Source organism: Centruroides sculpturatus, unplaced genomic scaffold, assembly GCF_000671375.1.
Source record: "Centruroides sculpturatus isolate CEXI.00-Female unplaced genomic scaffold, Cexi_2.0 scaffold1423, whole genome shotgun sequence".
Taxonomy (NCBI): domain Eukaryota; kingdom Metazoa; phylum Arthropoda; class Arachnida; order Scorpiones; family Buthidae; genus Centruroides; species Centruroides sculpturatus.
Genome location: NW_019386374.1, coordinates 38,804 through 66,417, shown reverse-complemented (window position 1 = coordinate 66,417; position 27,614 = coordinate 38,804). Strand labels below are relative to the sequence as shown.

Below are 27,614 nucleotides of genomic sequence, written 5' to 3'. Positions count from 1 at the left end.
AATTGTGTTAATTGTACAATTTTTGTTTCTTGCGTAAGAATTTCATTTAGATTTTTTCACAAAAGCATTTTTTAGATGAAATTTCGAGAATATTTTTAGTTATAAATAAACGAATTTGTGCATTCAACATCGTGTTGTAAATTGCCGACTTTTTGATGGTCCACCCAGTATTTTTTTGATCGCTTCACCTCGTGCATTTAAATTTTAAATCGACCGATTTTAGATTGCCGCGCCTACCCCTTCATGCAATTTCGCGTACCCCTGGGGGTACGCGTACCACTAATTGGGAACCATTAATTAGGACAGTGCATATTTCGCGCTAATTCGTAATATAGGAAATCCTCGTATATTCAAACTATACTATTTGTTCCGGCTGCGGATATACAAATTTACACGTTAAGGGTCGTCCATAAATTACTTAAGATATTTTGGGGTGGGTGGGGTCAAGGATTTCTTACGATTTCTTACTCAGGGGTAGGGGGTAATAAATCTCGTCTTACGTAGTATTCTCATTTTTTTATCTCGTTGAGTGGTGGCGTTTTGAATTTGGCGGTTTCTATTAGGAACGCTGGTTGTCTCGTGTGACGTCATAAAGTAATAACGCTAGCAGATTCACGCTCTACACTATTTTTGTCATGGGAGAAAGGACATGTGGTGGTTTTTCTCTCTTATTTTTTACTAGAATAAGTGCACCACTCCTATGGATGTACAACACTAAGAATACATGAAACAAAGTAAACATAAAATTAGTATTCGGCTTTTAGTGAAAACGAAAATGTAAAACTAGAAATTAGAAATACTGTAGTCTTTTCTTTCATATATTGTTATCATAATTGTAAAAAGCATCAAACAGTGGCTTCTGAACAAGCTTATCGAGTGGACGTCGCCACTTGAAACCAAGCGTAAAAATTTCTAATTTCGGAGTAAGTCTATTTTGATCGTAAATTGGACAATGATAGATCATATGGTCGACGGTGTCTACGTTTTCTGTAGAGGAAAAGCAAGAAGCAGTTTCTGCCCGGTTATATACATCGCCAGGTAGCTTCTAAAATTCAGTAAGTAATTGAGCAATAGCAAACGTTAAATCTCTAAGTAGTGATGAGAACCTGCATTCAACACTAAGAATGTCTTGTTATTCTACCAGTTTTACTGCTCTACTACTTTTACTGATTCCACTTTTGCATAGCGTTGTCACGAATATAATTTTTGAGGCTGTGAGAGGGATGCGAGTGTAGTCCGAATCAGTGTCCTTTGCAGTTCACTTAGCATCAAAGTCAGCTTTTTCATTTCCTAGTATGCCAGTATGGCCAGGAACATGTATAAAAGCTATCTTATTTAGAAGATTTTTAATATGGTGCTGGATATATGCGATTTTATTGCTATTGCAATTGGGATTTAACAGAGCTTTTAGGACAGACTGAGAATCACTATAAATGTTGATAGACAGAGTTTCGTTTGGTAGTGAAGTGGTCCACTGAACAGCTTGGTAGTCAGAATCTTCTTCAGCATGATAGATGGAGGTATGAGGGAGGTACTGTACCTGTACCTTCTAACGTATTTTTGGCAAAATATGTCAGTTTGGAGGAAGATACAGACTTTTGAGCCGACAGAAAGAAGCTTTTGGACCCATCTGTGTAGATATTAATGCATGCATGATTATCCATGGAGGAAGCGGATGACACCAAATAACCTTGTTTACAGGATGATGATCAGAGATAGTAGGGTAATTGCAATGTGGTAGCATATGAACAACCGTAGATAGGAGTAGAGACTGTTGTTTGAGTCTTGACATTTGTAATTCTGATGTAGTAATTTAGAACCATTTCTTACAATTCATAGTGCAAAAGAAGGATCTCTGCTATTATCAGAGTCATTAATAGAAACAGTTCTGCAGCACTTCGAAATTCTGATGGCACCAAATGCTTTGAAGAGAGAATAATTTACTTGCTACTGAATTTTAGTTACATGACCCCAGCTAGAAGCCGCGTAAAGTAGCGTTGGTTGTATTGCCTCATTATATAGAAGTTTACAAGCTTTATGATTTATTCCCCAAGTGCACCTAGCACATTTTAGAAGCAGGTAGTTTATGTATTTTATTGACTTTATCTAAGATGTAATTAATATGGCAACGGAATGTGGTTTCTATTGTCTCTTGTTTCATTTTGTATGACGTTTCTGTTTACACGTGCACAAACTAGTCGATCAAAAAAACTTCGAACGATAGTAACCTACGAGCGTAATGATATATTATGAAAGAAAATCTTCAGGCATACATGATACTGACATTATGTGTTTTATATATATACATATTATGGGACTTTATGAGCACGTTTATAATTTGCCTCATTTTTTGACAGAGAAACGCTGCCTAAATATTTCGGTGTTTAGTCCGGAAAGCGTAGTGGCAGTAGGTAGATGATCTAGGTTATATACGACCTTTCGCTTTAAACCAGAAGTTACGTTATTTTATTAAATTAAATTAAATACCTACAAAAGTGATGCAGATAGTTTATTTAATTTAGTTATACCAAAGGCAAAAAGCAATTTTTATAATAATTACGTTATTTCAGTTTTAAATTTTTTTGAAAACGAGTTATTGACTAAGTTTCTATCAGAAAAAGTATAATGTACTGTACAAGGGCAAATTACCTGGAAATGCTTAAGACATTAGACGTTTTCTGGTGGAAAAACTATCAACAACAGATTTATAAAATTATCTCGCCATTTTTCGACTTTTAATCACCAAAATTTAATAGCCTGATTGTTTCTAATAAAGAAACCTAACCGCAAAATTTTAAAAATTTTCTACAAAAAGCATAGGACTTGTTAAATAGAACACGAAAATATCTTCTAAACTTCAGTTTTCGGTAGAAAATGAACGTCACCTTTCGTTCCCTCAAAACCACGTGACTACGGATAGACTCACTAAATGTCGTGTAAAGTATCTAAGTACCAGTTAGAAACACGTTTATGTTTACAAGCTGAACTTTTAAAATTATTTAAACGGCTCGTAATTGTTAAAATAGGTTATAATAACTTTTTAAAGTATTATCTCGGTAATTTTTAATTTTTTTATATATATTTTTTTAATCAATTTTTTAAAAACCTTTTTTAAAAATTAAAAAAACTACAAGACTTAATACACGACAGTTATCTTTTGTAGAAAATAACCATCGTTTTTTAGGTATAACCGCATTTTATCAGAGACAAAATACTAAGGTTTACAAATGTAACAGTGAGAACAGAGGGTAGTCTGATCTAAATACTACCACTTCACAGGGTCTAGGAGGGCGCGTTTTATGTAGTGTTCGTATTGTGTTCATTCTTGACCAGTTCTGCCGTTTCTAGGGTAATTATCTTTTTCTAGAGTAATTTCAACCTCTCAGAGTAATGTTTCGGGTAGTCTTGTATTTAAGGTTAATCTAGGGTAGAACTACTCTGTGTTCTGATGCTATTACTCATCGCTCCACAAATTTCGCTGGAAAAAGTGTTAGCCTAAAACCATCCTGTTTTTCCCTATAACTGGAGAGTTTTAGGATAGGACAACGGAAGCTAAAGAAATAATGCAGATTGATGTATCCGAAGTATCACTGTACAGTACACGGTGTACACTGTACAGTTATACTTCGGTTTTCGTCGATAATCCGTCCGAAAACAATCGGCAAAATCTGAAACCGATGGTAACCGAAGTCAACGAAAACCGAGGTATTACTGTATATTACACCCGAGTAGGATTTCGCTTTTCTTAACCTTCATACCATTGAGCCATTGACACTCTCCATATGAGATGTAAATTAATACCTCTAATAAAGCCTAAAAATCCTAAGACATTTTAGTTATAAAATTTTCAAAAACAATACCAATTGTTCTGATTATTATTTCACAATAACAGTACAGTGATCTGCATCATAGAATCGTTCGTCTTATTTTTTTTTTTATTTGAGCTCGGAGAGTTTTCTCAATTTAGGGTAATTTTCTGCAGTTGAAATTGGTTCGATTGCTTTGAATAGGGTGCCTAATATTGATAGGGGACGTGTAGCTCTCAGAAATGTTTTAGCTGTTGTTATGAGCATTAATACATCAGGTGTCTATCAGTTAGGAAAGAAGGAGTCTTCTCGATTGACTTTATGCTCGTAATGAATTTACAATTTCTACAGTAACTTTATTAACATTCAGAACGCACCCTCAACTATAATAATACTCGGCTTTCAGCATAACAATAACAATAAAATAACAATCCGCCTTAACATCTGGAAGTAAGCAAGGTAAGAGCCGCTGGGAAGGTCGGAAGTCGTCGGTGGGTCCTTTCCGGCAACAAATCGGTGACTTATTTTCTTGTCAAGGATGGCGTTACGTTCTGTTACGCGTTACGCGAGTGGAGGAGAGTCAGAGAGGTTCGACGGTAAAACGCAGGCAACAGTCCAGTAAAGACATCATTGACAACAAAACAAAGGTTTATTAAAATTAACTAAAGAAAGAGGTTTCAACTTTAACTACGTTACATCCCTTCCGTAATTAGAGATGTAACTAGCCATTCCTGTGCCCTGTGCAAGCATTTAGGCCCCTAAATTTATTTGGTTTTGGGAAAATAATAAAACAAATACATTACAATAGATTTTTAATAAGATTTATTTTAATTGAATGTTTCTGGCTTTCATTTCAGAAAATTCATTAGTTACACCATCATAATTAATATTTTTAACGATATTGTATTCTATTGAAATAATAGAAATATTGATAATCGTTCTTGTCTGATAGTTGATCTTAAATAATTTTTTATTAAGTTTAACTTGCTAAAATTTCTCTCGCACGAAGCAATAGAAACGGGAGGAGTTAGAAATATTCGAAGAGCGATATTGATATTTGGGTAAGACTCAATTAAACCAAAATCATGCCTGTAGAATATTAAGCGGAGATACAGTTTCTATAGTTTGTATAAGAGTCGTTACTTCAAAATTAAAAGTTTTGAAGTAACGACTTCAAATATTAAAAAGTAAAAATTAAAAGTAAAATTGAAAGTTTCAAAATTTAAACTTTTAATTTCACTTGTGAGTTCGTACTTTTTTAAATTTTTCTATATTTAATAGCGAGATCTGCAGCCAAATTTTTTTAAATCAGCAAACTCATGCATTATAAAGACGAGCCACAGTGAAAGCAAAAATTGTCGCAGATAGTTTTCATTTTTTCATAACACCAATCGATTTGACACAATAGAGTGTCAAGAACACTGTAAATTTGTATTTTAAATAATCTTTCAGGTGTCAAGTTACTTCCTTTATCTGGTGTTTTATCTATTTCCATAATCTTAACTTTTTTTTTTTTTTTCGTTTATTAAGAAATCCCTTTTCTATACATTTTGGTTTGTTTTAAGAATATGATCAATAATAGCATCTGTTAATATTGTTGGCCAGAAAGCTATATCATTTATTACTTCCATGTATCTATATATATCGAAGCGTTTTTTTGGACTATTTCTATCTTCTGCGTTTTCGCAATCCCTCTTTTCAGTAGCATTTTAAAGACTGCGGGAGCTCCTTCGGGGCACTACGCGCCCGCATAGTTCGGTTACCGCTTAATCCGTCGTTCAGGTATACACCACACAGTGGCGTACCGTGGGTGTCAGCCCCCCGGGGCGGAGGAAAATTTCGGCCCCCCTTATTTAGGTATTTCAATTTAAAAGACCAAAATTCAGTTTTGTCAAAGAACAAGCAATGAAATTCTGTGCTAGTGCAGCGACCTGTTTAAAATAGTTCTATTGGATATTAGTGGTGTATATGAACGCGAATGAATCTTACAGGAAAAAAAGTCAACAGATTTCGCAGAATTTCATCGGATTAAAAATTACCAGTTCATCTGGACCAGGAGCCGATTCCTGGACTGTCCGGACGATAGCACTGTCGTAGGCGCGATGCAATTATAGGTTAGGATGTTTCAAATTTTTACAAGATATTATTATTATTTATTGTGCAATTTTGCCGCCCCCTAAAAAGTGCCGCCCGGGGCTGGACGCCCCTGCCGCCCCCACTACGGTACGCGACTGACACCACATATGCGTACCACTATAAAACAAAAAATGATGTCAGAATTTCTGCACGCCTTTTACAACCTGGAGCCTAAGATTTTATTCGGGAGTTACCGTTTTCAATTTAGTAATTTTAAAAAAATCCTCGGGCAGATTTATTTTTGTTACAAAANACGAAATGTATATGATCAAATTAACGTTTCAATTGCAACACAACAAGGTGGATTCTTTTTTTTAGACGCTCCAGGTGGCACTGGTAAAACATTTATTATCGCACTGATACTTGCGCGGATTCGATCTCAAAATCATATTGCATTGGCCATTGCTTCATCAGGCATTGCAGCAACGTTACTTGATGGTGGACGGACTGCGCATTCAGCACTTAAATTACCTTTGAACGTTCATACAAATCCCGAAGCTATGTGTAACATAAAGAAGCATTCAGGCATGGCTGAAGTTTTGAGAAAATGTAAAATTATTATCTGGGATGAATGTACAATGGCCCACAAGCATTCGCTTGAAGCTCTCGACAGGTCCCTGAAAGATATCAAAAATAATGCTCGGCTTTTCGGTGGTGCTCTACTGCTGCTGTCTGGTGATTTCAGACAAACATTACCAGTCATTCCACGCGCGACATATGCAGATGAAATAAACGCATGTTTGAAAGAATCTTATCTATGGTCAAGTGTCACTAAATTATGCCTTACTATTAATGTGCGCGTTCGACTTCAAAATGATCCATTAGCGTCAGGATTCTCTGAACAATTGTTAGACATTGGCAACGGAAAAATTCAATTGTATGAAGATACACAATATATTCGACTTCCAGAGAATTTTTGCAACATGGTGGCTACCAAAGATGAGTTAATAACAAGTATCTTTCCAGATTTAAGACATAATTATACTAATCATGAATGGCTGCGAGAGCGAGCTATTTTAGCCGCAAAAAATTTAGATGTTGACGCCATCAATTTTAAAATACAACAGTCATTGCCTGGTGATGAAATTACATTTAAATCGATTGACACTGTTGTTGATCCTGAAGAAGTTGTCAACTATCCTGTAGAGTTTCTAAATTCACTAGATTTACCTGGAATGCCACCACATAATTTGCGACTTAAAATTGGCTCACCTATAATTTTGCTTCGAAATTTAAATGCCCCAAAATTGTGTAATGGCACACGATTAGTTGTAAAAAAAATCATGGGCAACATTCTTGAAGCCACTATTTTGAGTGGAAAATTTCAAGGTGAAGTTGTACTTTTACCACGGATCCCAATGATTCCTTCAGATTCGATTATACCATTCAAACGTTTACAATTTCCAATCCGCTTAGCATATGCTATGACTATAAATAAGTCACAAGGCCAAACAATGACAATTTGTGGCTTAGATTTAGAAAACCCATGTTTTTCTCANATGATGTCAGAATTTCTGCACGCCTTTTACAACCTGGAGCCTAAGATTTTATTCGGGAGTTACCGTTTTCAATTTAGTAATTTTAAAAAAATCCTCGGGCAGATTTATTTTTGTTACAAAATTAACATTTTGTAACAAAAATAAAATAAAAAATATAATTTTTTGTGAACAGCAGTTTGGGCCCCTCTTCCAAGTGGGCCCTGTGCGGGTGCACCTGTTGCACCTGCCTAGTTACGGCTCTGTCCGTAATACTCTATTTTTCTAATGCGCGAAGAGCTGAGAGAGGGTTTACAACAATGCTTTCATATCTATTGAACAATATCGGTGTGATATTTTTCTCTAAGATCTTTTCAACAGTGGTTCGGGTTGTAGTACAAGGTCCTATGGTTGGTGTCGTAAAGAGTGGCAGTGGAAAATACAATGCCGCCTTCGACGTTTCGACTCCCGATCAGCGACTCCTCTGAGGGGAAGACTGGCTTTTATACCTTCGTGGTGGGAAAATATATCACGAGACCGATTGTTGAAAGTTAAAGTTGCTGTTAAAATAACAAAATGACGAATTTGGCCGGTAAGTGTAAACTATACACAGTTTCATCGTGAGAATGTTTATGTTTGGACAGGAAGGATTATAAAATTCCCACGAACTCTATAGTTCATTTCTGTAGGTACAGGATTAAATTCTTTTACGAAATTAAATAAACTTCGAATTTCACAAAGGGTTTATAATATGTCACTGTAAAAGATATTGTATTGATAAAAATGTAAATGTTGCCCAAAGAACATAAAATGCATGAATAATTAAATATTGTTGTAAAGTAACCAAGTTAAATTTCTGTATATGGTGAATAATTTTGTTANATAACCATATTACACTTTACGATTGGTCAATTTAAATTATAATACAAATCTATATAAATAAAAATGTAAATGTTCATTTACATTTCCGTATCTGATCCCAACTTTTCAAATTGCAGCCAAAAAAATTTAAATCGACTTATTGAATAATATTTTGTCATATCGGATGTAAAATAACAGTTATAAACACCAAAAGATTTATTAAAACGAGAAATCAGTCCCCACTGTACCCGGCTAGAGATTGGTTCGGTTAAGCTTTTAAGTAAAATTCCGGCTCTTTCAGCAGGGTTTTATTTATGTCCCTAATTCCCCAATCGCTTAATTATTTAACTACTTCTTAAGTAGAAATAAGTCGAAACCGGTTACTTTGTACTCGAATATTTGTAGTCTCGGGAAAAAAGTAGAAAGACAAATTTTTATGACAAACGGATACATAAATCGTAAATGTAAGGAAAATAAATTCTAGAGCTTTTTCTGTATCTCGTGCATCTCTCATTCATTAAATTTAGTTGTAAATGACGCTGTCAAAGTAACAGTTAATTTTTTAACATTGTACAAGAATTGTACATGTTTTTTTCTACATCCCCTTATAGACAGGACACACGAAATCGTAATATCACTGATTTAACATTGAAATCCGTGAGTAATATAAGATCGGAGAGCAAGATAAAAATATCAAATATTTTAATGGATTTTTTAAAACTCCTATCAACTATACGGAATTATCGTAAAAACATACCAGTAAATTCTTATCGGTTGGGTTAAGTTATAAATCTACTCGCGATTTATGTAATCGGGCGAGGGTGGCCAAATATCTAGCGGGCAGGCGTCTAACAGACCAGAACCGGTCCTCGATAGAATCGGATGCGGTATACGTGTAGCATCCACCTTAGGTCCTAGGCTTCCACCAACTAAACTGAGTGAGGTTGGTGCTCTGTAAAGCGCATGTGCGAATCTGGCTGTTTGAAAGCTGATAATAATGTACTTCCATTCCGCCACTAATATTCGAATATACAATAGCAATCTTATCGTTTTTTCACGTGCAGTATAGAAATTTGTAATAATATATATAATGCGGCTATAATAAAATATAAATTTTAATTATATGAAACTAAACACACAATATGTATTTATTTTCTAGAAAATACAAGGGAAGGGGCGCTTCCAATGACAGCACGCTACTGAAAACCATCCAACTTATTTTATTGTCAATAGGTTTATTTCCTAGTATTTGCTTAAGTCCTATTTGTCGTTTACTTTGATCTCTCCGGAACTCTGACTGATCAATCCAAAATAGGAGAAATACAGAGCCAATGGCGGCATCTAGTAGACAGTAGACTGGACAGTCTTTTTCCATTTAATTAATATTCTAACCAGTAGCGTAGTGTAGGGGAGGCGGCAGGGGCGGTTCGCCCCGGGCAGCACTTTTTAGGGTGCGGCAAAATTTCACAATAAGTAATAATAATATCTTGTAAGAATTTGAATCATTTTATTTCATATTTTTGCCCACCTCGATTTGGAGCGATTGAAATGAGCACGGAGTAGTGTTACCATCCGAACAGTCCGGGAATCGACTCGCTGTCCGGGGATATCGTGTGCAACCTGTCGACGTTGTTTATTTATTTATTTATTTTGTTTTTGCTTGTTCGATTTATTCGTATGTATATACACCTCCAATATCCAATAGAGCTAGGTCACTTGCATTACTCCTATCCAAGTCTCCCTAGTTGCTAACTGTAACTGATTTAGAACCGGCATGCACTGCACATTATTCTTCGCATTGCGAAATGACATACTCGTGCGTCAGGAACTTCTGTTCCAACAAACCTCACCTGCCGTCCGGTCAGTGATTTTAAAAAGGTGGCAACATTAGCACGGAATTTTTCATTACTTANTATTCATGTAAACAATGTAAGAAGAATTTCAAAACTAAACAAAGTTTGCAAAGGCATGAAATAATCCACACAGGAGAAAAGCCATACATTTGTGACGAGTGTAAACAGAAATTTTCACGAAAGGAGCCTTTAATTGCACACCTTCGGATCCACACTGGAGAAAAGCCTTACAGTTGTGACCAGTGTAAAAAGAAGTTTGCAGAAAGGTCAAACTTAATTTCACACCTTCGTGTTCACACTGGAGATAAGCCTTACAGTTGTGAGGAGTGTAAACAGAAGTTTTCACAAAAATCAAGCTTAATTAATCACTTTCGTATCCACACTGGAGAAAAGCCTTATAGTTGTGACGAGTGTAAACAGAAATTTACACAAAAATCAAACCTTATTAGACACCTTCAGATCCACAACAGACGAAAGACATATGAATGTTAATTATGTCCAGTAAAATACAGTACATTCGAAGCCGAGATTTAAAAGCAAATAAAAATGTTCACAGTTGGAAATTTTGAAGAAATGTTATTTTTAATTTCTATTGATGTAAAATGATCGAAAGATGCAAGCACAANAATAATATATATAATGCGGCTATAATAAAATATAAATTTTAATTATATGAAACTAAACACACAATATGTATTTATTTTCTAGAAAATACAAGGGAAGGGGCGCTTCCAATGACAGCACGCTACTGAAAACCATCCAACTTATTTTATTGTCAATAGGTTTATTTCCTAGTATTTGCTTAAGTCCTATTTGTCGTTTACTTTGATCTCTCCGGAACTCTAACTGATCAATCCAAAATAGGAGAAATACAGAGCCAATGGCGGCATCTAGTAGACAGTAGACTGGACAGTCTTTTTCCATTTAATTAATATTCTAACCAGTAGCGTAGTGTAGGGGAGGCGGCAGGGGCGGTTCGCCCCGGGCAGCACTTTTTAGGGTGCGGCAAAATTTCACAATAAGTAATAATAATATCTTGTAAGAATTTGAATCATTTTATTTCATATTTTTGCCCACCTCGATTTGGAGCGATTGAAATAAGCACGGAGTAGTGTTACCATCCGAACAGTCCGGGAATCGACTCGCTGTCCGGGGATATCGTGTGCAACCTGTCGACGTTGTTTATTTATTTATTTATTTTGTTTTTGCTTGTTCGATTTATTCGTATGTATATACACCTCCAATATCCAATAGAGCTAGGTCACTTGCATTACTCCTATCCAAGTCTCCCTAGTTGCTAACTGTAACTGATTTAGAACCGGCATGCACTGCACATTATTCTTCGCATTGCGAAATGACATACTCGTGCGTCAGGAACTTCTGTTCCAACAAACCTCACCTGCCGTCCGGTCAGTGATTTTAAAAAGGTGGCAACATTAGCACGGAATTTTTCATTACTTATTCTGTGACGAAACTGAATTATAGTCTTTTAAATTGAAATACCTAAATAAGGGGATAGCGAAATTTTCCTCCGCCCTGAGCAGCTGACACCCAAGCTACGCCACTGATTCTAACTGATACATCAAACTTTTGGTGCCAGTTTCAACTATTAAAAATGTTATAGTTGATCCTACATTTTCTGAGATATAGAAGTTTCCGTTATGTTTATGTTGCTTGCTTTCTTTACGGTGACTTCAGTCGAAACCGAATTGAGAAACAATGAGCTTGGATCTTGCTGCATAAATCTTGAGGATAAAATATTTCTTCAANGCAGAGAAATGGAACCAAAAAAAATATTCATGTAAACAATGTAAGAAGAATTTCAAAACTAAACAAAGTTTGCAAAGGCATGAAATAATCCACACAGGAGAAAAGCCATACATTTGTGACGAGTGTAAACAGAAATTTTCACGAAAGGAGCCTTTAATTGCACACCTTCGGATCCACACTGGAGAAAAGCCTTACAGTTGTGACCAGTGTAAAAAGAAGTTTGCAGAAAGGTCAAACTTAATTTCACACCTTCGTGTTCACACTGGAGATAAGCCTTACAGTTGTGAGGAGTGTAAACAGAAGTTTTCACAAAAATCAAGCTTAATTAATCACTTTCGTATCCACACTGGAGAAAAGCCTTATAGTTGTGACGAGTGTAAACAGAAATTTACACAAAAATCAAACCTTATTAGACACCTTCAGATCCACAACAGACGAAAAGACATATGAATGTTAATTATGTCCAGTAAAATACAGTACATTCGAAGCCGAGATTTAAAAGCAAATAAAAATGTTCACAGTTGGAAATTTTGAAGAAATGTTATTTTTAATTTCTATTGATGTAAAATGATCGAAAGATGCAAGCACAACTGGTATTAAATTAAAATGTTTTTCCAATTTTAGAAAAATTTCAAGTGAAAAAAAGCATTACAATATTCAATATATAATTAAAATGTTATGTAAAATTTTTTTGAATAAGGAATATACTTGCCCGTGTTAATTACAGTTAATATCAATTTATTCATCAGTAATTAGGACAGTGCATATTTGGCGCTAATTCGTAATATGTATAGGAAATCCTCGTATATTCGAACTATACTATTTGTTTCGGCCGCGGATATACAAATTTACACGTTAAGGGTCGTCCATAAATTACTTAAGATATTTTGGGGTGGGTGGGGTCAAGGATTTCTTACGATTTTTTAATCAGGGGTAGGGGGTAATAGATCTCGTCTTACGTAGTATTGTCATTTTTATTTTTTTGATGTCGTTGAGTGGTGGCGTTTTCAATTTAGCGGTTTCTATTAGGTACGCTGGTTGTATATTCGACTTCCAGAGAATTTTTGCAACATGGTGGCTACCAAAGATGAGTTAATAACAAGTATCTTTCCAGATTTAAGACATAATTATACTAATCATGAATGGCTGCGAGAGCGAGCTATTTTAGCCGCAAAAAATTTAGATGTTGACGCCATCAATTTTAAAATACAACAGTCATTGCCTGGTGATGAAATTACATTTAAATCGATTGACACTGTTGTTGATCCTGAAGAAGTTGTCAACTATCCTGTAGAGTTTCTAAATTCACTAGATTTACCTGGAATGCCACCACATAATTTGCGACTTAAAATTGGCTCACCTATAATTTTGCTTCGAAATTTAAATGCCCCAAAATTGTGTAATGGCACACGATTAGTTGTAAAAAAAATCATGGGCAACATTCTTGAAGCCACTATTTTGAGTGGAAAATTTCAAGGTGAAGTTGTACTTTTACCACGGATCCCAATGATTCCTTCAGATTCGATTATACCATTCAAACGTTTACAATTTCCAATCCGCTTAGCATATGCTATGACTATAAATAAGTCACAAGGCCAAACAATGACAATTTGTGGCTTAGATTTAGAAAACCCATGTTTTTCTCACGGCCAATTATATGTTGCGTGTTCCAGAGTTGGAAAACCATCGAATTTATTTATTTATACACCTCAGGGTTTAACCAAAAATATTGTACATCCAATGGCATTACGATAAATTAAGTTTTTGTAAATAAAAAAATATATTTTTTAAATAAAATAGTTTGAGTGTAAGCTTTTTTACCTTTAATTAAAAAAAAGTTGAAGATTTCATTACACATACTCACACGCTATCGATTAGTCTAATTGTAATAAATTTACATGTAATGACGTTAGATATTGTCATAACATTTGAATAATAATTTTCATCAAAATGGTCCAGAATGTTTTAGCTTATTACATAAAGTTTAAAATTTTCAAATTAAAGACGTGTAGACAGGACAACGTCTGTCGGGTCCGCTAGTAAGAATATAAAGTTCTAATAGCAAGTAGTGTGTTCATTAGCAAATTAATTCGTAATTAGATTTTGTTACATTTTAGATATAATTACATGAAATTAAATGTAGGTGAATAGAGAAGGTATAAGTAGGATGCGGCGAGAGGAATTAGTAAAGTAGTATTACTCGATTTAAGGATATTAGAAAAATTTGCTTTATCAATTTGTTTTGATTATAATGGCGTAGTGTCTGAGTCGAAAATATTTTTCAGATAATTTTATAATCACAGTTAGAAATTATATAAAATTCAGGATTGATATAATATCATTGGAATAATAATGGCTTTTAAAATATTTACAGGATTAATTGAAGTTTCCAAATTATGTTTGATGGAGGAAAGGCAAGCGTTTGAACAGTTGCATATTTAATTATATTTATGTATATTTGTTCACTTTTTATGTTTCGTTCTAGTTTATTCGTGATATTACGATATACGTACTTTTGATTTTGTAAAATGTTTTATAGTAAAAAATAAATATTTATGGTGTTCTCTTAGTTATTGATGTATTTTTTAATGTTTCCGAATAAAATAATACTTATTAAATTCGAATTCAAGCTTCACAAACTACTGCGAATTTTATAAAAGACCAATTTACTATAAATTACTGTCTTACTATAATATTGAGTTCAGAAAAAGTAGAGCAGATCACTACCATTAGATTAATTACGTGGACTGTCGGCTTTTCCAGGTTTCAGCGAACACTCTCGCTGAAGTGTCATTTACAGAAGTCGCCGCTAGTTTTTCTGACGCATGCCAATTACGAATATTAATTTCTTTTATATAATGGTAATAAGCACAGAGCCCAAACAGTTAAAAGTTGAAATTGGTACACACTTAGGGTATGTCATGAGAATGTACACAAAAAAGCGATTTTTGGAAATTTCCTCTGCGGCAGAGAAAGAGAGAGAGAGAGAGAGGATTAAGGCTTACCCTAAAGAAATCGGGTTCTAGTGTGTACAATACTATATATGATATTTTTTGCATTTTGAGAGAAATTGAACATATATTCAGACCCATCAAAAATTCTCTAATTAGTCTTGGAAGAGGTGGACCTAATTCTTGCACCAGGTTAAAACGGTAAGATGGGCTAAATCTTAATTTTTTGCTATCGTTACCTTTTGCCCCAGTAACGCTGGGCTCATCTGTTAGTAATTTAACAAAACTGACATAACGAATTACTTCTGTTTTGGAAGCACATTCATGTAAACAAACAAGTTAACATCGGCTTATCGCAGTTTGAACAAAATTGTCAATTCCAATTTCAAACTAACCAAATACCTTAACATGTAAATTTGTACATCTGTGCCTGAACAAATAGTAAAGTTTGAATACACAAGAATTTCCTGTATTATGAATTACAGCAAAATATGCACTGTCCTAATTACTGACCGAATAAATTAATATTAACTGTAATTAATACGGGTAAGTGTCTATAGAACAATTCTCTGTTCAAGAAAATTTTACATAACATTTTATTTATATATTGAATATTAAATGAAATGATTTTTTAGTTAAAATCTTTCAGAAATTAGAAAAACATCATCATTTTACTTTGAAAATCAATTTCGCTTACATCTTTCGATTATTCTACATGAATAAAAATTAAAAGTAATATTCCTTCAAAATTTTTAAGTGCGAATATTTTTATTTACTTTAAAACCTTGCTTCGATTGAATTTCGCTGGACATAATGGCTATCGTCTGCTGTGAATCCGAAGATGTTTAATTAAGTTTGACCTTTCTGCGAACTTCTTTTTACACTGGTCACAACTGTAAGGCTTCTCTCCAGTGTGAATCCGATGGTGTTTAATTAATTCTGCCTTTTGTGAAAATTTATGCTTACAGACGTCACAACTGTAAGGCTTTTCTCCAGTGTGGACCCGAATATGTGCAATTAAGTTTGACCTCTGTCTAAACTTCTGTTTACACTCGTCACAAGTGTAAGGTTTTTCTCCAGTGTGGATCCGAAGGTGTTGAGTTAAGCATTCCTTTCGTGCAAACTTCTGTTTACACTCCTCACAAGTGTAAGGCTTCTCTCCAGTGTGGGTCTGAAGGTGTTTAATTAAGTTTGACTTTACTGAAAACTTCTGTTTACACTCCTCACAACTGTAAGGCTTTTCTCCTGTATGGGTTATTTCATGAATTTGCAAACTTTGTTTAGTTTTAAACTTCTGTTTACACTCGTCACAACTGTAAGGCTTTTCTCCAGTGTGTGTTCTAAGGTGTAATATTAAGCTTGACTTTTGTGTAAATTTCTGTTTACACTCGTCACAACTGTAAGGCTTTTCTCCAGTGTGATCCCGAAGGTGTTTAATTAAGCTTGACTTTCCTGAAAACTGTTGTTTACACTCGTCACAACTAAAAGGCTTTTCTCCAGTGTGTACCCGAAGGTGTATAATTAAGCTTCCTTTTTGCGTAAACTTCTTGTTACGTTTGTCACAACTGTAAGGCTTCTCTCCACTGTGGATCCGAAGGTGTTTATTTAAGTTTGAGCTTTGTGCAAACTTCTTTTTACACTTGTCACAACTGTAAGGCTTTTCTCCAGTGTGGACCCGAATGTGTTTAATTAAGTTTGACTTTAATGAAAATTGTTGTTTACACTCGTCACAGCTGTAAGGCTTTCTTCCTGTATGGATTTTTTCATGAGTTTTCAAACTTTGCTTAGTTTTGAAATTCTTGTTACAGTGGTTACAAGAATAGTTTTTTTGGTTCCATTTCTCTGCAATTAAAAATATTGTTTTTAAATAATATTTTATCCATGTATAACTTATGGATTCTTCCATGATTTTGCAAATTTTGTTTAGTTTTGAAATTCTTCTTACAGCGTTTACATGAAAATTGTTTTTGGTTCCATTTCTCTGCAATTAAAAAAATCGTTTTTAAATAATATTTTATCCATGTATAACTTAAAGTTACTTATATAAGAATAATAATTAAATTAATAATAGTATTTAATTATATAATAATTTCTATATCTAAACGAACATTTCTGTATCAAAACACACAAAAATAATTTTAGAGATAATTATGTTCGAGTATAAATATATTATTTTACTAATATTTTCAACGACAACTAATCAGGGACAACATATTAAAGTAAACAATATCTGTAAAACATTCTTCAAGTGTATTTATATCTTCATGAATTCTCTTTTTATATCCTTGCAGTTGGATCTCTCGCTTCTTTTATGTTTTTAAAGAATAGCACTGATATAAATAAAGCAATGTATCGAATATACAATTTTGTTATAATCTTGGACAATATTTTCTTTAAAACTTTTTATTTCATCAAAAGAACATCTGAAAGTAATAAGAACATACATTAAAAATAAATTTTATAAAATTTGAATTCACATCAGTTTAACATTAGAATGTATTATTCATATTATTATTCATTGCTATTGTTAAATGTAAACTTGTATAATATGTTACATTTAAATAAAAAGAATATTGTATTTTAAAAAAAAAAAACTTATGATTATTCTTTATACTCTTAAACTTTATACTTTCCTCATAACTCGTTCACAATAATAGAAACTTATAACACAGGCAAGGGTAGAAAACAAATTCTTAAGAGTGAATCATGGATTTCATTCTTGCAGGATTAAATTTTCGTTCTTTTCCTTTTTAGTTTCTGTTTGCAGTGTTTTCAGGGTGATGATTAGCTAAATGGAAAAAATAAAACGATCTTAAATATCATAAAAATTCATTTTCAATACATATTGTACAATGATAAAAATTCTATTTTCTACGATAAATTTTTTAAAATACCTATATTTTGTTTTTAAATTATTTGATATTTACAGATTAACAGTTTACTCATTTACAAAAATACCAATACATTTTTGAAAACTCTATTCTGGTAATTTTAAATGTTTTGTGATGAAGTGTCATTCGTGAATTTTTTGAAAATTGTATTGAAAAGTTGTCTATACGAAAAATATCTATACAGAATGTAAATGGTACGAAAAAATAACTCTAAATTGAAATAAAAGTACGTTTTATTATTGTAGAAGTTTACATTGACTACCTATAATATGAAACAGGAAATAAAATATTACGAGTACTTCAAGCATGTAATATATTTTCAGTTGACTGCAAATTTAACTTTCGTTCTGTTGTTCAGACTGTGAAAAAAATAAAAATTGGCACAACCTTTTCCTTAAACATGGAGAAGGAAATGTTATGGTGTGAGCATGGATGATCATCCATGGAGATAGAAGAAGTGTGTTTAATGATGGAAACATGTTTCCTCTTAAAACAAAGGAGAAATATCAAAAGGTCATACTCTTTTGATATTTCTCCTTTGTTTCAAGTAATAGTTGACTATACGGCTAAGTAAAGTTGCTTAACTTGATATAACTTAACTTATTCTTGTAGATAATAGGGAGACAGAATCATAATAGAGTAAATTATTCAATAATATTTATACTTAATTGTAAAAGCCTTACTGTCTTTTTAAATTCTAATGTTATTGTTAATTGTCTACTTGGACATTACTTATTAATAGGACTTAATACTGGTGTTTAAAGATTAACACCAGCAATGAGAGTTAGTTCAGGAAAAAACAAAATTTCTTTATTATATCACCTGTAGTAATAGTTTCTGTACACATATTACACGTGTTTCGGGCTAGCATGCCCCTCATCAGCAGTACTACNAACTATTCCAAATGTAATCTTAGGGTCTATACAGATACAGACCTTGTAAGTTATTGTTTTGCTATAATTACACATAATTTCTTAATGTTCCAATAAATCTGATCATAACGGAAATGTTTCATGTGAACATTCCAGTTTCCAGCGTTATGTTATATGTAGATATTTTATTGTTAGATACTTCTATATTAATTCTAAATTTTCCGTTACAGCTATGTGCTGTATTCTTAAACAGTATATACCACGTTTCATTTTTTCTTCATTAGTACACTAATTTATTGTTTATGATGCTTAATATGTCGTTAATGATATATATATTTGGATATACGTATATGAAAATGTCAATAAAAGTTTTAGATTTAAGGATGACAAATAACCAGCCAAAAGCAAAATGGCTGGTTTCTCAGCTGTTTATTTATTTATTGATCGGCTGTTGTATCAATTTATTTACTAAATAAATTTTATTAAAACAATTTTTTGAATATTCGAATAACTTTTATTGGTTATTTAATTAATAAGACGATAATTTGATTTATTATAAAAATCGAATGAATCGTTTTATTAAATAATTAATATATATGTTGTTTCTATGTATAAGCTTTTAGTTTAAATCTGAACGTTTACATTTCTTCATAATTACATTTGGATAAATATTTCTTTATTAAAAATATGGAGTTTTATTCAGCAAAAGATAAAAGAATTCATACGACTATTTTCGAATAGCGACTGTAATTAGACAATTAGACTTGTAAAATTATTAGAGAGGTTGCGGCCGACGTTTCCATTGCGAAAACGTGTACATCAGATGTTCAGCACCACCTTCCTGTAAGCCTAGAAGTTGCACATTGGCGTTTGGAACGTCGAGAATGATTCCACTGACGTTTTAGTTACCATTGTCAAACATCTAGGCTTACAGGAAGGCGGCGCTGAACGTCTGACGTACACGTTTTCGCGATGAAAACATCGGCCGCAACCTCTCTATTAACTTATATATTAGCAATTAGTTCTGAATTATGCCACTACAGCAAACAGTGTCAATGGCAGGAGCTCGAATTCAAGTTTTTCTCAGACGAGAACCTGGTGTGATACGTTCCGCTATGATGATCCCTTCCGGAAAAACCGAACAGCTCAAGAGAAAGACAAAATTGCTTGTCTTTACCAATTTTTAGCCCTGGCATGGCCAACATACGGTCCGCTTAATAAATTTATGCGGCCCCACGATTAATCTTTCAATATTAACTACTTAACTTCCAATAATTGGTCGAATGGATTCGCGATACTTCTTTATTTAAAAAAAAATCCGTTGTAGAGATTTACAACTTTTGTACTCGTCTGAGTGATAGTGCCAGAATAAAAAAAATGATAGATTTAAAATATTAATATTTATCATAAAATAATGTATGTTAGACAGTAATTCAAGATATACAGGTGATATTCAATTTAACTTCGTAATTCGTGTGCTTTGCTAGAAATATAATACTCATATACAGTAGAGCCTCGATTATCCGACTCAATTGGGGACTGGGGTTGGTCGGATAATTGAAAAGTCGGATAACCGAAAATATGAAAAAATCCATTATTAGTGCAGTATATTATTATATCCCATGTAATTAGTATATCGCTATTAACCTACTTCGCGTTGAATTTTCATCGATGTTAAGCCTAACAAAAATTTTTTAAAATAATAATCGTCGCTATTGTAGCGTTAAAAATTAGAAAATTAAGCCTCGTTTAAATACTGGCTCCCTTTCATGGTCGAATGAGTGTTGCCAGCTAAAACACGTAAAAATAATATTAAAGTAGCAAGACATAGCCAAATATTGTAGCGCCACATCATTAGCGGACATTTGAAATTTGCCGACTAGGACGGTAGGTTAACCGAGGTGTCGGTTAATCGGGGGTCGGATAATCGAGGCTCTACTGTATTTAAATATTAGAGAGGTTGTGGCCAAAGTTTTCATCCGTAAAACGTGAACTTCGAACGTCGAGCGCCGTTAACTTGTAAGCGGCGCTCGACGTTCGAAGTTCACGTTTTAAAAATAAAAACTTCGGCAGCAACCTCTCTATTTATTTACTTAAAGAAATCGTTTTTGTATTTAACATTTTTAAATTTTAATACAGTATTTCGTTCGGCCCGTGAAAAAGTTTTCTCTAATACGGCCCGGGGGGCAAAAACTGTTGGCCACGCCTGCGTTAACCCTACACATTAGTGAACGTAAGATAGCATTATTTTCGGAAGAACCCTAAAATACTGTTTATCAAAAACTGCTATATTCCTTTTCTGCTACTGCCCCAATTTAGCGAAAACGTGTCCCAATTAAGCGTTTAAATTACGTATTAGTTTATTAGTTTGGTTTCCGTTCTTTGAGATTTGGCCCAAAAAAACGAGTATCAAAGTTATACTTACTATTCTGGAAATCAATTCTCTTTTTAAAGAGTAACTTTCTAGAAAAGTTTTAAAGCTGCGATAACCGCTCAAGTATATTTTAATAGTTTATTGTTTTCAGGACTCATTTGAACGTGTTTAGCGACGATCAATCTTTCATTCCGAGTTTATATCACGACCGAAACAGTCGAGTAAAATGTAATTGGAATTTTGAAGATAAAGAATGCATTTCTATAAATTATATAACAAAATCTCTGTATATCTCCAGCACAAAATTTTTAATAAGCAAACGTTTTCGTTAAATTTAAACATTAAGTATCTGAGTAGATATCTAAAAAGGCCGCTATTCGCTCTTTAAATACATCTCACAAGGAAACTGTTAGAATGTCATTTAATGAATATTAATAAAGTTTAGTTAATAATTACGTTAAATGTATACAAACTCCATATTATATTAGTTTAACACAAAAAAAGCATATTTTTAGTACTGAAAAGATCGCAGAGGAAAATAACGATATTATGTTAAGAATAAATTCTAGAATTTTCGAAAATCAGAGACTTGTAAATATTCAAAACATTATAGCAGAATTTAATCGTTTATGTGAGAATGCCTGATAATGTGATAATCGCTTTTTAATGATCCAAACGTTACAGTTACAGCTACGATTGTAATTATTACAAACTGTGTAAAAGACGTAATATCGCCAATATAACAGAAAACTCATTGTTACAAACATATATAAATCAAAATTTATGCCAAGTACTAATTATTCCACTAAAGTGTACGTTTATACGCCAACCTTTGGATTTCATAGACAAGCGAAACTTTTAGCTAAAAAAATTTTAAATGCTATACAATTATATTGTAATGCTTCTTCGATTAAATTGTTTCGGACAACTAGAAATGGCGTAATAAAGTTACATTCGATTCTTTACCATTAATTATCTGCGCCAATATTTAATAATTTGATTAAATATGCATGGTTTGCTTCTGGTCTCACACATAAAATAAGTGAATTTTTAAATGTAAAACAAGTTTGTTTCTCTTTTTTAAACACTGACAGTTTGCATTGTGTTGAGAATAATTGCCAAAACCTTCGATTTGTTAAATGTGAACGATGTCAACAAGTTCTTTGTTTATTCTGTTTTGTCGAAAATTATCACGTAAACAGTTGCCCATTTAATAATTTGTGAATGTAATTACTTATTACGTTTCGATTACTTTCTTTATATTTATTCTATCATTACTTTTATATTGCATTTCATTGTTAAAAGTAATGTGTATATCTAGTCTTTCATATAACATTTATTTGAGATTGTTCCTTATTCTACTCTGTAAATGTAATATCGTCGTCTTCCTCTACGACCCTTTCACTACTAAAAATTTGCTTATTTGTATTAAACTAATATAAAACAAGTAAAACGGCAAAGCCGTATTTGGGACAAGACTGTCTCGGAGACTCACTAATAACCGGAATCACTTTGACGCTCAAGGCGGGTCTCGTTCTATTCTCCAATCTTCTTTGGTATCGCTGCTTTTGGGCGCGATCGTTCAAACTTCGCCGTCCACGATGCATTTTCCATGAAATTAACCTATCCAATTTCGAAATTTCTCTCCGTTGCGTGTCGGCCCGGGTTGAATTTTTGTCGATGCGTAATGAAAATTACCCGTTTTTGAAACAAATAATCGTGGCTATTGTATCGTCCGAAATTATTTTTTATTTTGCACGAACAATATACAGTTTAACCCGATTATAACGTCATCGGTTGTAACGACAATCCTAATATAACGTAAAATTTTTATAGATCCCACGATTTTACTATATTAGATAATGTTAAAAAACCTACTTGTAACAACACCCTGTTTTAATGTCGTATTTGAAGTACTCCCAAATTTACAAAATTAGATTACAAATTTTATTTAACATTGAAGAAACTACGTCTTCAGTCCTAAGGTCGGAGTTCACTTCTTAGAATGACCGTGGGTGGTACTCTCCCCTACCTGGCTTCCGTGGAGTGAGGTGGCTGTTTTGCCTGTTTGTAGAAGAGGGTGGCCATTTTGTATTATATTTTGATTCGGTTCTCGGTCCCCCAACTGCCTACGAGTCTGGATTTTTATGCGCAAATGATTTGGGCACCTAATACTCTGTGCCAAATATCAACTCTCGACATGTACTGTACTGTACTCCTTCATACCTCTAAGCTGGTAACATAAAACGGCAGTACGATTTTATAAATAAGAGTCTTATCAGTAATATGACATTTGATTGCTAATAACCCCGATTAATAGTGTTAATGAATATTACAAATTCAATATAGAGTTTGTATACTTTTAACGTAATTATTAACTAAATTTTATTATTATTTATTAAAAAACACCCCAACAGCTCCCTAACACGTGTTTCACGTGTTAGAGAAGCTATTGTTATAAAATGTTTTATTTTCAAAACGGAAGAAGTCTCTATGGAGTATTTTTTAAACACTGACAGTTTGCATTGTGTTGAGAATAATTGCCAAAACTAGGAAAGCAGGTGGTCGCACATCTTAATTACAGTAACTTATATATTATCGTTATATTACTTCACATTATAAAATTAGAGATTAGTTTTATAAAACATACATGTTTATAAATTTAGGTATTAAATTTATAGTTATAAGCATTCAATCTGAGTTTTAAAGTACAGTAAAAACTGCTTAAACGACCACCTGCATTCGACAGGACACCTGTCAAAACGAGCAAAAATTTCTGGCACGGAATAGTTTATCCATAGAGTCTTCGTATAAGTTACCTGTATTAAACGACCACCTGTGTAACGCGACCGCGGGCATCGATTTTTGGTCCGAAACAACATACAACACCTGTAATAAGCGACCACTTTCGCGAATGTATCTGGTCTAAACTATTGTAAGAACCCATCTCAACAACGTTTCCACCTCCTAATATAATGAATTAGTCTAAACTCTCGTTCGAACCCATCCCGGGCACTTCTCCCACCCTTGAAATTAGGTGCAGGTGTTAATAAATTAGTCTAGCAACAAAGGAAATTCATTTCAGTTTGTTGGAAAATGTCCGAAATGCAAAGTGCTGTCGTTAGAAGATCGTATTAAAGTTATCACAACAGCAATTAGCGGCGAAGTTTAACTGTGGGAAAACAAAATTTATTTTACCCTAGACCTACAGTATTTTCCTTGGGGGTGTAAAATATTGTACACGATACAATTAATCGGCTGATCTCATCGTTTGATAAAATCTATTTTTATTTATTTATTTTGAAGCTCATATACAGTACACGTGCGATAAATAGTTTCTGTATCAACCTACCTTATTTCCACGATATTTTTAGAAAAATAATATCCAAGTAATTTTCGCAGGCAAAATATTCAAAAAACAATAAACGCATTAATGCAAAAATCAGTTTTACTTCCTTTTTCGATTCCGCGATTGTAATGAAATTGTGTAATGAGAAAAAATAATAAAATCGTTTTATTATTAATTAATAATTTTTCTTATTGTACTAAATTAATTAAGAAAATATTAAATATTAAAAAATACAGTATTTTTAAAGTTAAAATAACATTAAACTAACGAAAACCAAAAGCAAAGTGATGGAGAGATAAGACGCGCATATATATTGATGACGTAATATACGTAACTGGGGATCGAACGAAAAGAACCGAGTCGAATTAATTAAGTCGGAAAAAAGAAAGTCTGCATTATAATCGAGAAAATGCGAGTATTGTATTAATCTTTAAAATATTGGTGTTTAATCTGTCTTATAATATCATGACGACTCCTGTAAATCGGGTTATCCGATAAGAATAAAATACAATACCAATATAGCCGTATCGTTGAAAAAATTCGCTTATTTTTGCTCGCCTCGAGTTTTGCTTAGTAGAAATGGCTAAAAAGTGTGCAAAATACGTACGGAAATACGGTATTACAGCACCACCTGTCTAAAAGACCACTTTTTGAAGGAACCGTGGGTGGTCTCCATAGACAGGTTTTACTGTAATTCGGTTATTTATTCTTTCATTTGTTCTGTTTTTACGGAGTTAATATCGAAAAATAAATCGTCGTTGTCAATTATTAACTGGAATTTGTTTATAGAACGTTACGGTGTTACGAAAGCGTAACTGGGCAGAGTTCGTCAAACTGTAGTCCGCGAGCTGTTCGAAGTGACAAAAGAGTTAATCACCTGTTAATAATAAGACGTCGTTTGCTCTATCACGTGATTCCTGCAAAAAGAACGGATTCTTCCGCGAGAAGAGTAACTGCCCGAAAACACACCAGAAGCCCAGTCACGTGACCGAGTGATGTCAAAATCGGGTCACATGACCGCGCTTGGCCGTCCGTCCGTGTTTCCGAACATACAATACTTTGTTTCACGTGTTAGATCAAAGACTACTTAAGGTGCGTTTGTTAATAGCGGTCGCTCCGCTGTGTAAAATTCCCGTGAATCTTACTAAATAGTTCGAGAATAGTTCAATAATAGCGTCTGAGGAAGTAAACGGATACAAGGCTTAACACATTACACATTTAGAGGTGCCCTCGGTTTCACATCTTATATATCGGGCAGCTTCGCCTTCGGGCGCTGCCCTATACAAGTCGTGGTAAGACACGACATGACACGCTGCCTGCTATTTGTAGACATTTGTGAACGACGGACAAAGAAAGAAAAAGATGGCGGGATGTATAATTTTGAAATATGCGTTTTTCGAGACAAAATTTAAAAGAAGGATTCCAACAGCATTCAAAATACATACGAAAAAAACATGAAACGACACTTACCACTTACATTACGGTGTGGACCTATATACATTAACACGCTGTCTCACAACTTGTAAATTTTCATTTATAAAACCACATAATAAAGAATAAAACGTAACTATCCGAGCCATGGAGCAGGCCACGTTGTAAACTACTGCCAGAAAGAACCGTTGTTGCCTCTGACAGCGCTCCTCCCGCCAGAATGCAAGAATAGGTTCAGAATTCACCCTTATAGCTAACACGTGACTGCTTCTTGTGGCAACTCACGTGGACAGCCCGCGGACTACAGTTTGACGAACTTTGCTCGAGTTACACCGCAACATTTTATAACGAAATTCACCAGTTAAAGATCTGACAAGGACGATTTATTTTTCGAGATTAACTTCTTTAAAAAGAGAACATAATCAAATGACTTTAATTAAAATTGAGATTAAATGATTATAAATTTACAAACATATGTTTTATATAACGAATTTCTTTAATTTAAAGATGTAAAGTTATATAATATGTAAAACGTGGGATCAATAGGCTCGGACATAAAGACTTTTCTGTTTGGAAATGTTTTACTCGAAAAACAATAGATGCAACAGGTATTAGAACAGCGCTTATGAAACTATCCTTATTTGTAAACGTCTGCCGTCCGATGTAGCTACTTCGCGACGTGAACAAGGTAAGGCAATGGCGGTTTCCATCGTAAGTAATCCGATGAGTTTTCGCTTATAGCTCTTATGATACGCGTCGCCCCCCAAAGTTCGTATCTGATTAAGACACGTCTACTAGTCAGGTGCAAAATTAGAAAAAAAACGCGCTATGTATGAAGGACAAACCTTTACCTTCCATTTTTCTTTATTCCCGTGTCTTCCTCAACCGAAAAAAAGAAAAAAAAATAGTATTCGTTCACATAAGGTGAGTGCCTTGACCTCTACACTATTCTTTTGTTTTCTTCCCGCAAGTGGTCTAAATCTTTTCTAGGAATAAACTCCTGAAAAAGACGGAAATCCTAATTAAAGAAGTTTCCTTACATTTAGGGAATAGTGTCCGCTTTTAGGGGATAGGAAAGTATTTTAAAAATTCTATATTTGTAAGGAAATTTTAAAAAGTTGAGGAAATTCGGGATATTTACACATTTCCAACTACGGCCGAAAGTGTGATATGTTAATCCACATACGGAGAAGAGCGATTGATTTCGGTTCTGATTAGTGTTGCTACCATGATGATTTTCACCCGGGCAAGCCGGTTTTCTAAAAATATATTTTTTCGTCATTGTTAGCCTAGGAATAAGTTTGGGTAGGGGTGTGAAGTTAACGGTTAAAGTAAAATACTCTCAAATATTATATAAATTTATTTTGTTTCATCATAATTTCACAATTTGTACGAAAACCTGACAAATTGATAATTAATGGTGAAACAGAGAGCGTGAAACGTCATCAACTCTTCTCGCCACACATTGTCGCTCGCTCGCGTCTGGATAGTTGCACTCTTACTTCATATTTCTATATTCATATGTTATATCAGATAAAACGTAACTTTTGTTACTTAATATTATTAATGTTGGTATGTGTTATTATTTAATATTCTTAATTTTATGTATTATTATTTACGATTAATATAGACACCAGACTATTATTAATTATTTTTTGATATGCCACATGTGATTATTGTGTTACTTTAATAATATATCATGTACTGTACTGTACATGCTTATCTTTAAATAAGAAAATATTTATTTTCTATTTACAATAAAATCGTAATTTTTTTCTATTTCTGAGTATAACATCCTAACTTTAAAATGTCCGGGTCAGCAATTTTGAAAAGGTGGCAACACTG

The 27,614-nt window shown here is 33.6% G+C and overlaps 2 protein-coding genes and 1 pseudogene across 2 annotated transcripts; 2 read left to right on the top strand and 1 right to left on the bottom strand.

Annotated features, from left to right (window-relative positions):
* The first annotated feature begins 3,677 nt into the window (after window positions 1–3,677).
* Window positions 3,678–13,656, top strand: LOC111614727 (ATP-dependent DNA helicase pif1-like). Its single transcript, XM_023356093.1, has 3 exons — window positions 3,678–3,705; window positions 6,261–6,868; window positions 12,976–13,656. The coding sequence occupies exons 1-3, from the start codon at window positions 3,678–3,680 to the stop codon at window positions 13,654–13,656; spliced, it is 1,317 nt and encodes a 438-aa protein (XP_023211861.1).
* Window positions 13,657–15,547: 1,891 nt separating this feature from the next.
* LOC111614726 (zinc finger protein 271-like) lies at window positions 15,548–16,758 on the bottom strand. Its single transcript, XM_023356092.1, has 2 exons — window positions 16,229–16,758; window positions 15,548–16,144 (listed from the first exon to the last, which is right to left on the bottom strand). Exons 1-2 carry the CDS (start codon window positions 16,756–16,758, stop codon window positions 15,670–15,672), a joined length of 1,005 nt encoding a protein of 334 aa, XP_023211860.1. The 3' UTR covers window positions 15,548–15,669.
* A 2,544-nt stretch (window positions 16,759–19,302) lies between these two features.
* Window positions 19,303–27,614, top strand: part of LOC111614725 — a 27,810-nt pseudogene continuing 19,498 nt past the window's right edge.

Excerpts from the sequence above, each read along its gene's own strand:
- LOC111614727 (XM_023356093.1), top strand. The coding sequence starts at position 3,678 with ATGGTAACCGAAGTCAACGAAAACCGAG. Across the intron at positions 3,706-6,260 it reads CGAAGTCAACGAAAACCGAG|ACGCTCCAGGTGGCACTGGT; the intron begins GTATTACTGTAT and ends TCTTTTTTTTAG. Across the intron at positions 6,869-12,975 it reads CAGAGAATTTTTGCAACATG|GTGGCTACCAAAGATGAGTT; the intron begins GTGGCTACCAAA and ends TTTTGCAACATG.
- LOC111614726 (XM_023356092.1), bottom strand. The coding sequence starts at position 16,758 with ATGGAAGAATCCATAAGTTATACATGGATAAAATATTATTTAAAAACA. Across the intron at positions 16,145-16,228 it reads TGTGACGAGTGTAAACAGAA|GTTTAAAACTAAACAAAGTT; the intron begins ATTTACACAAAA and ends GTGTAAACAGAA.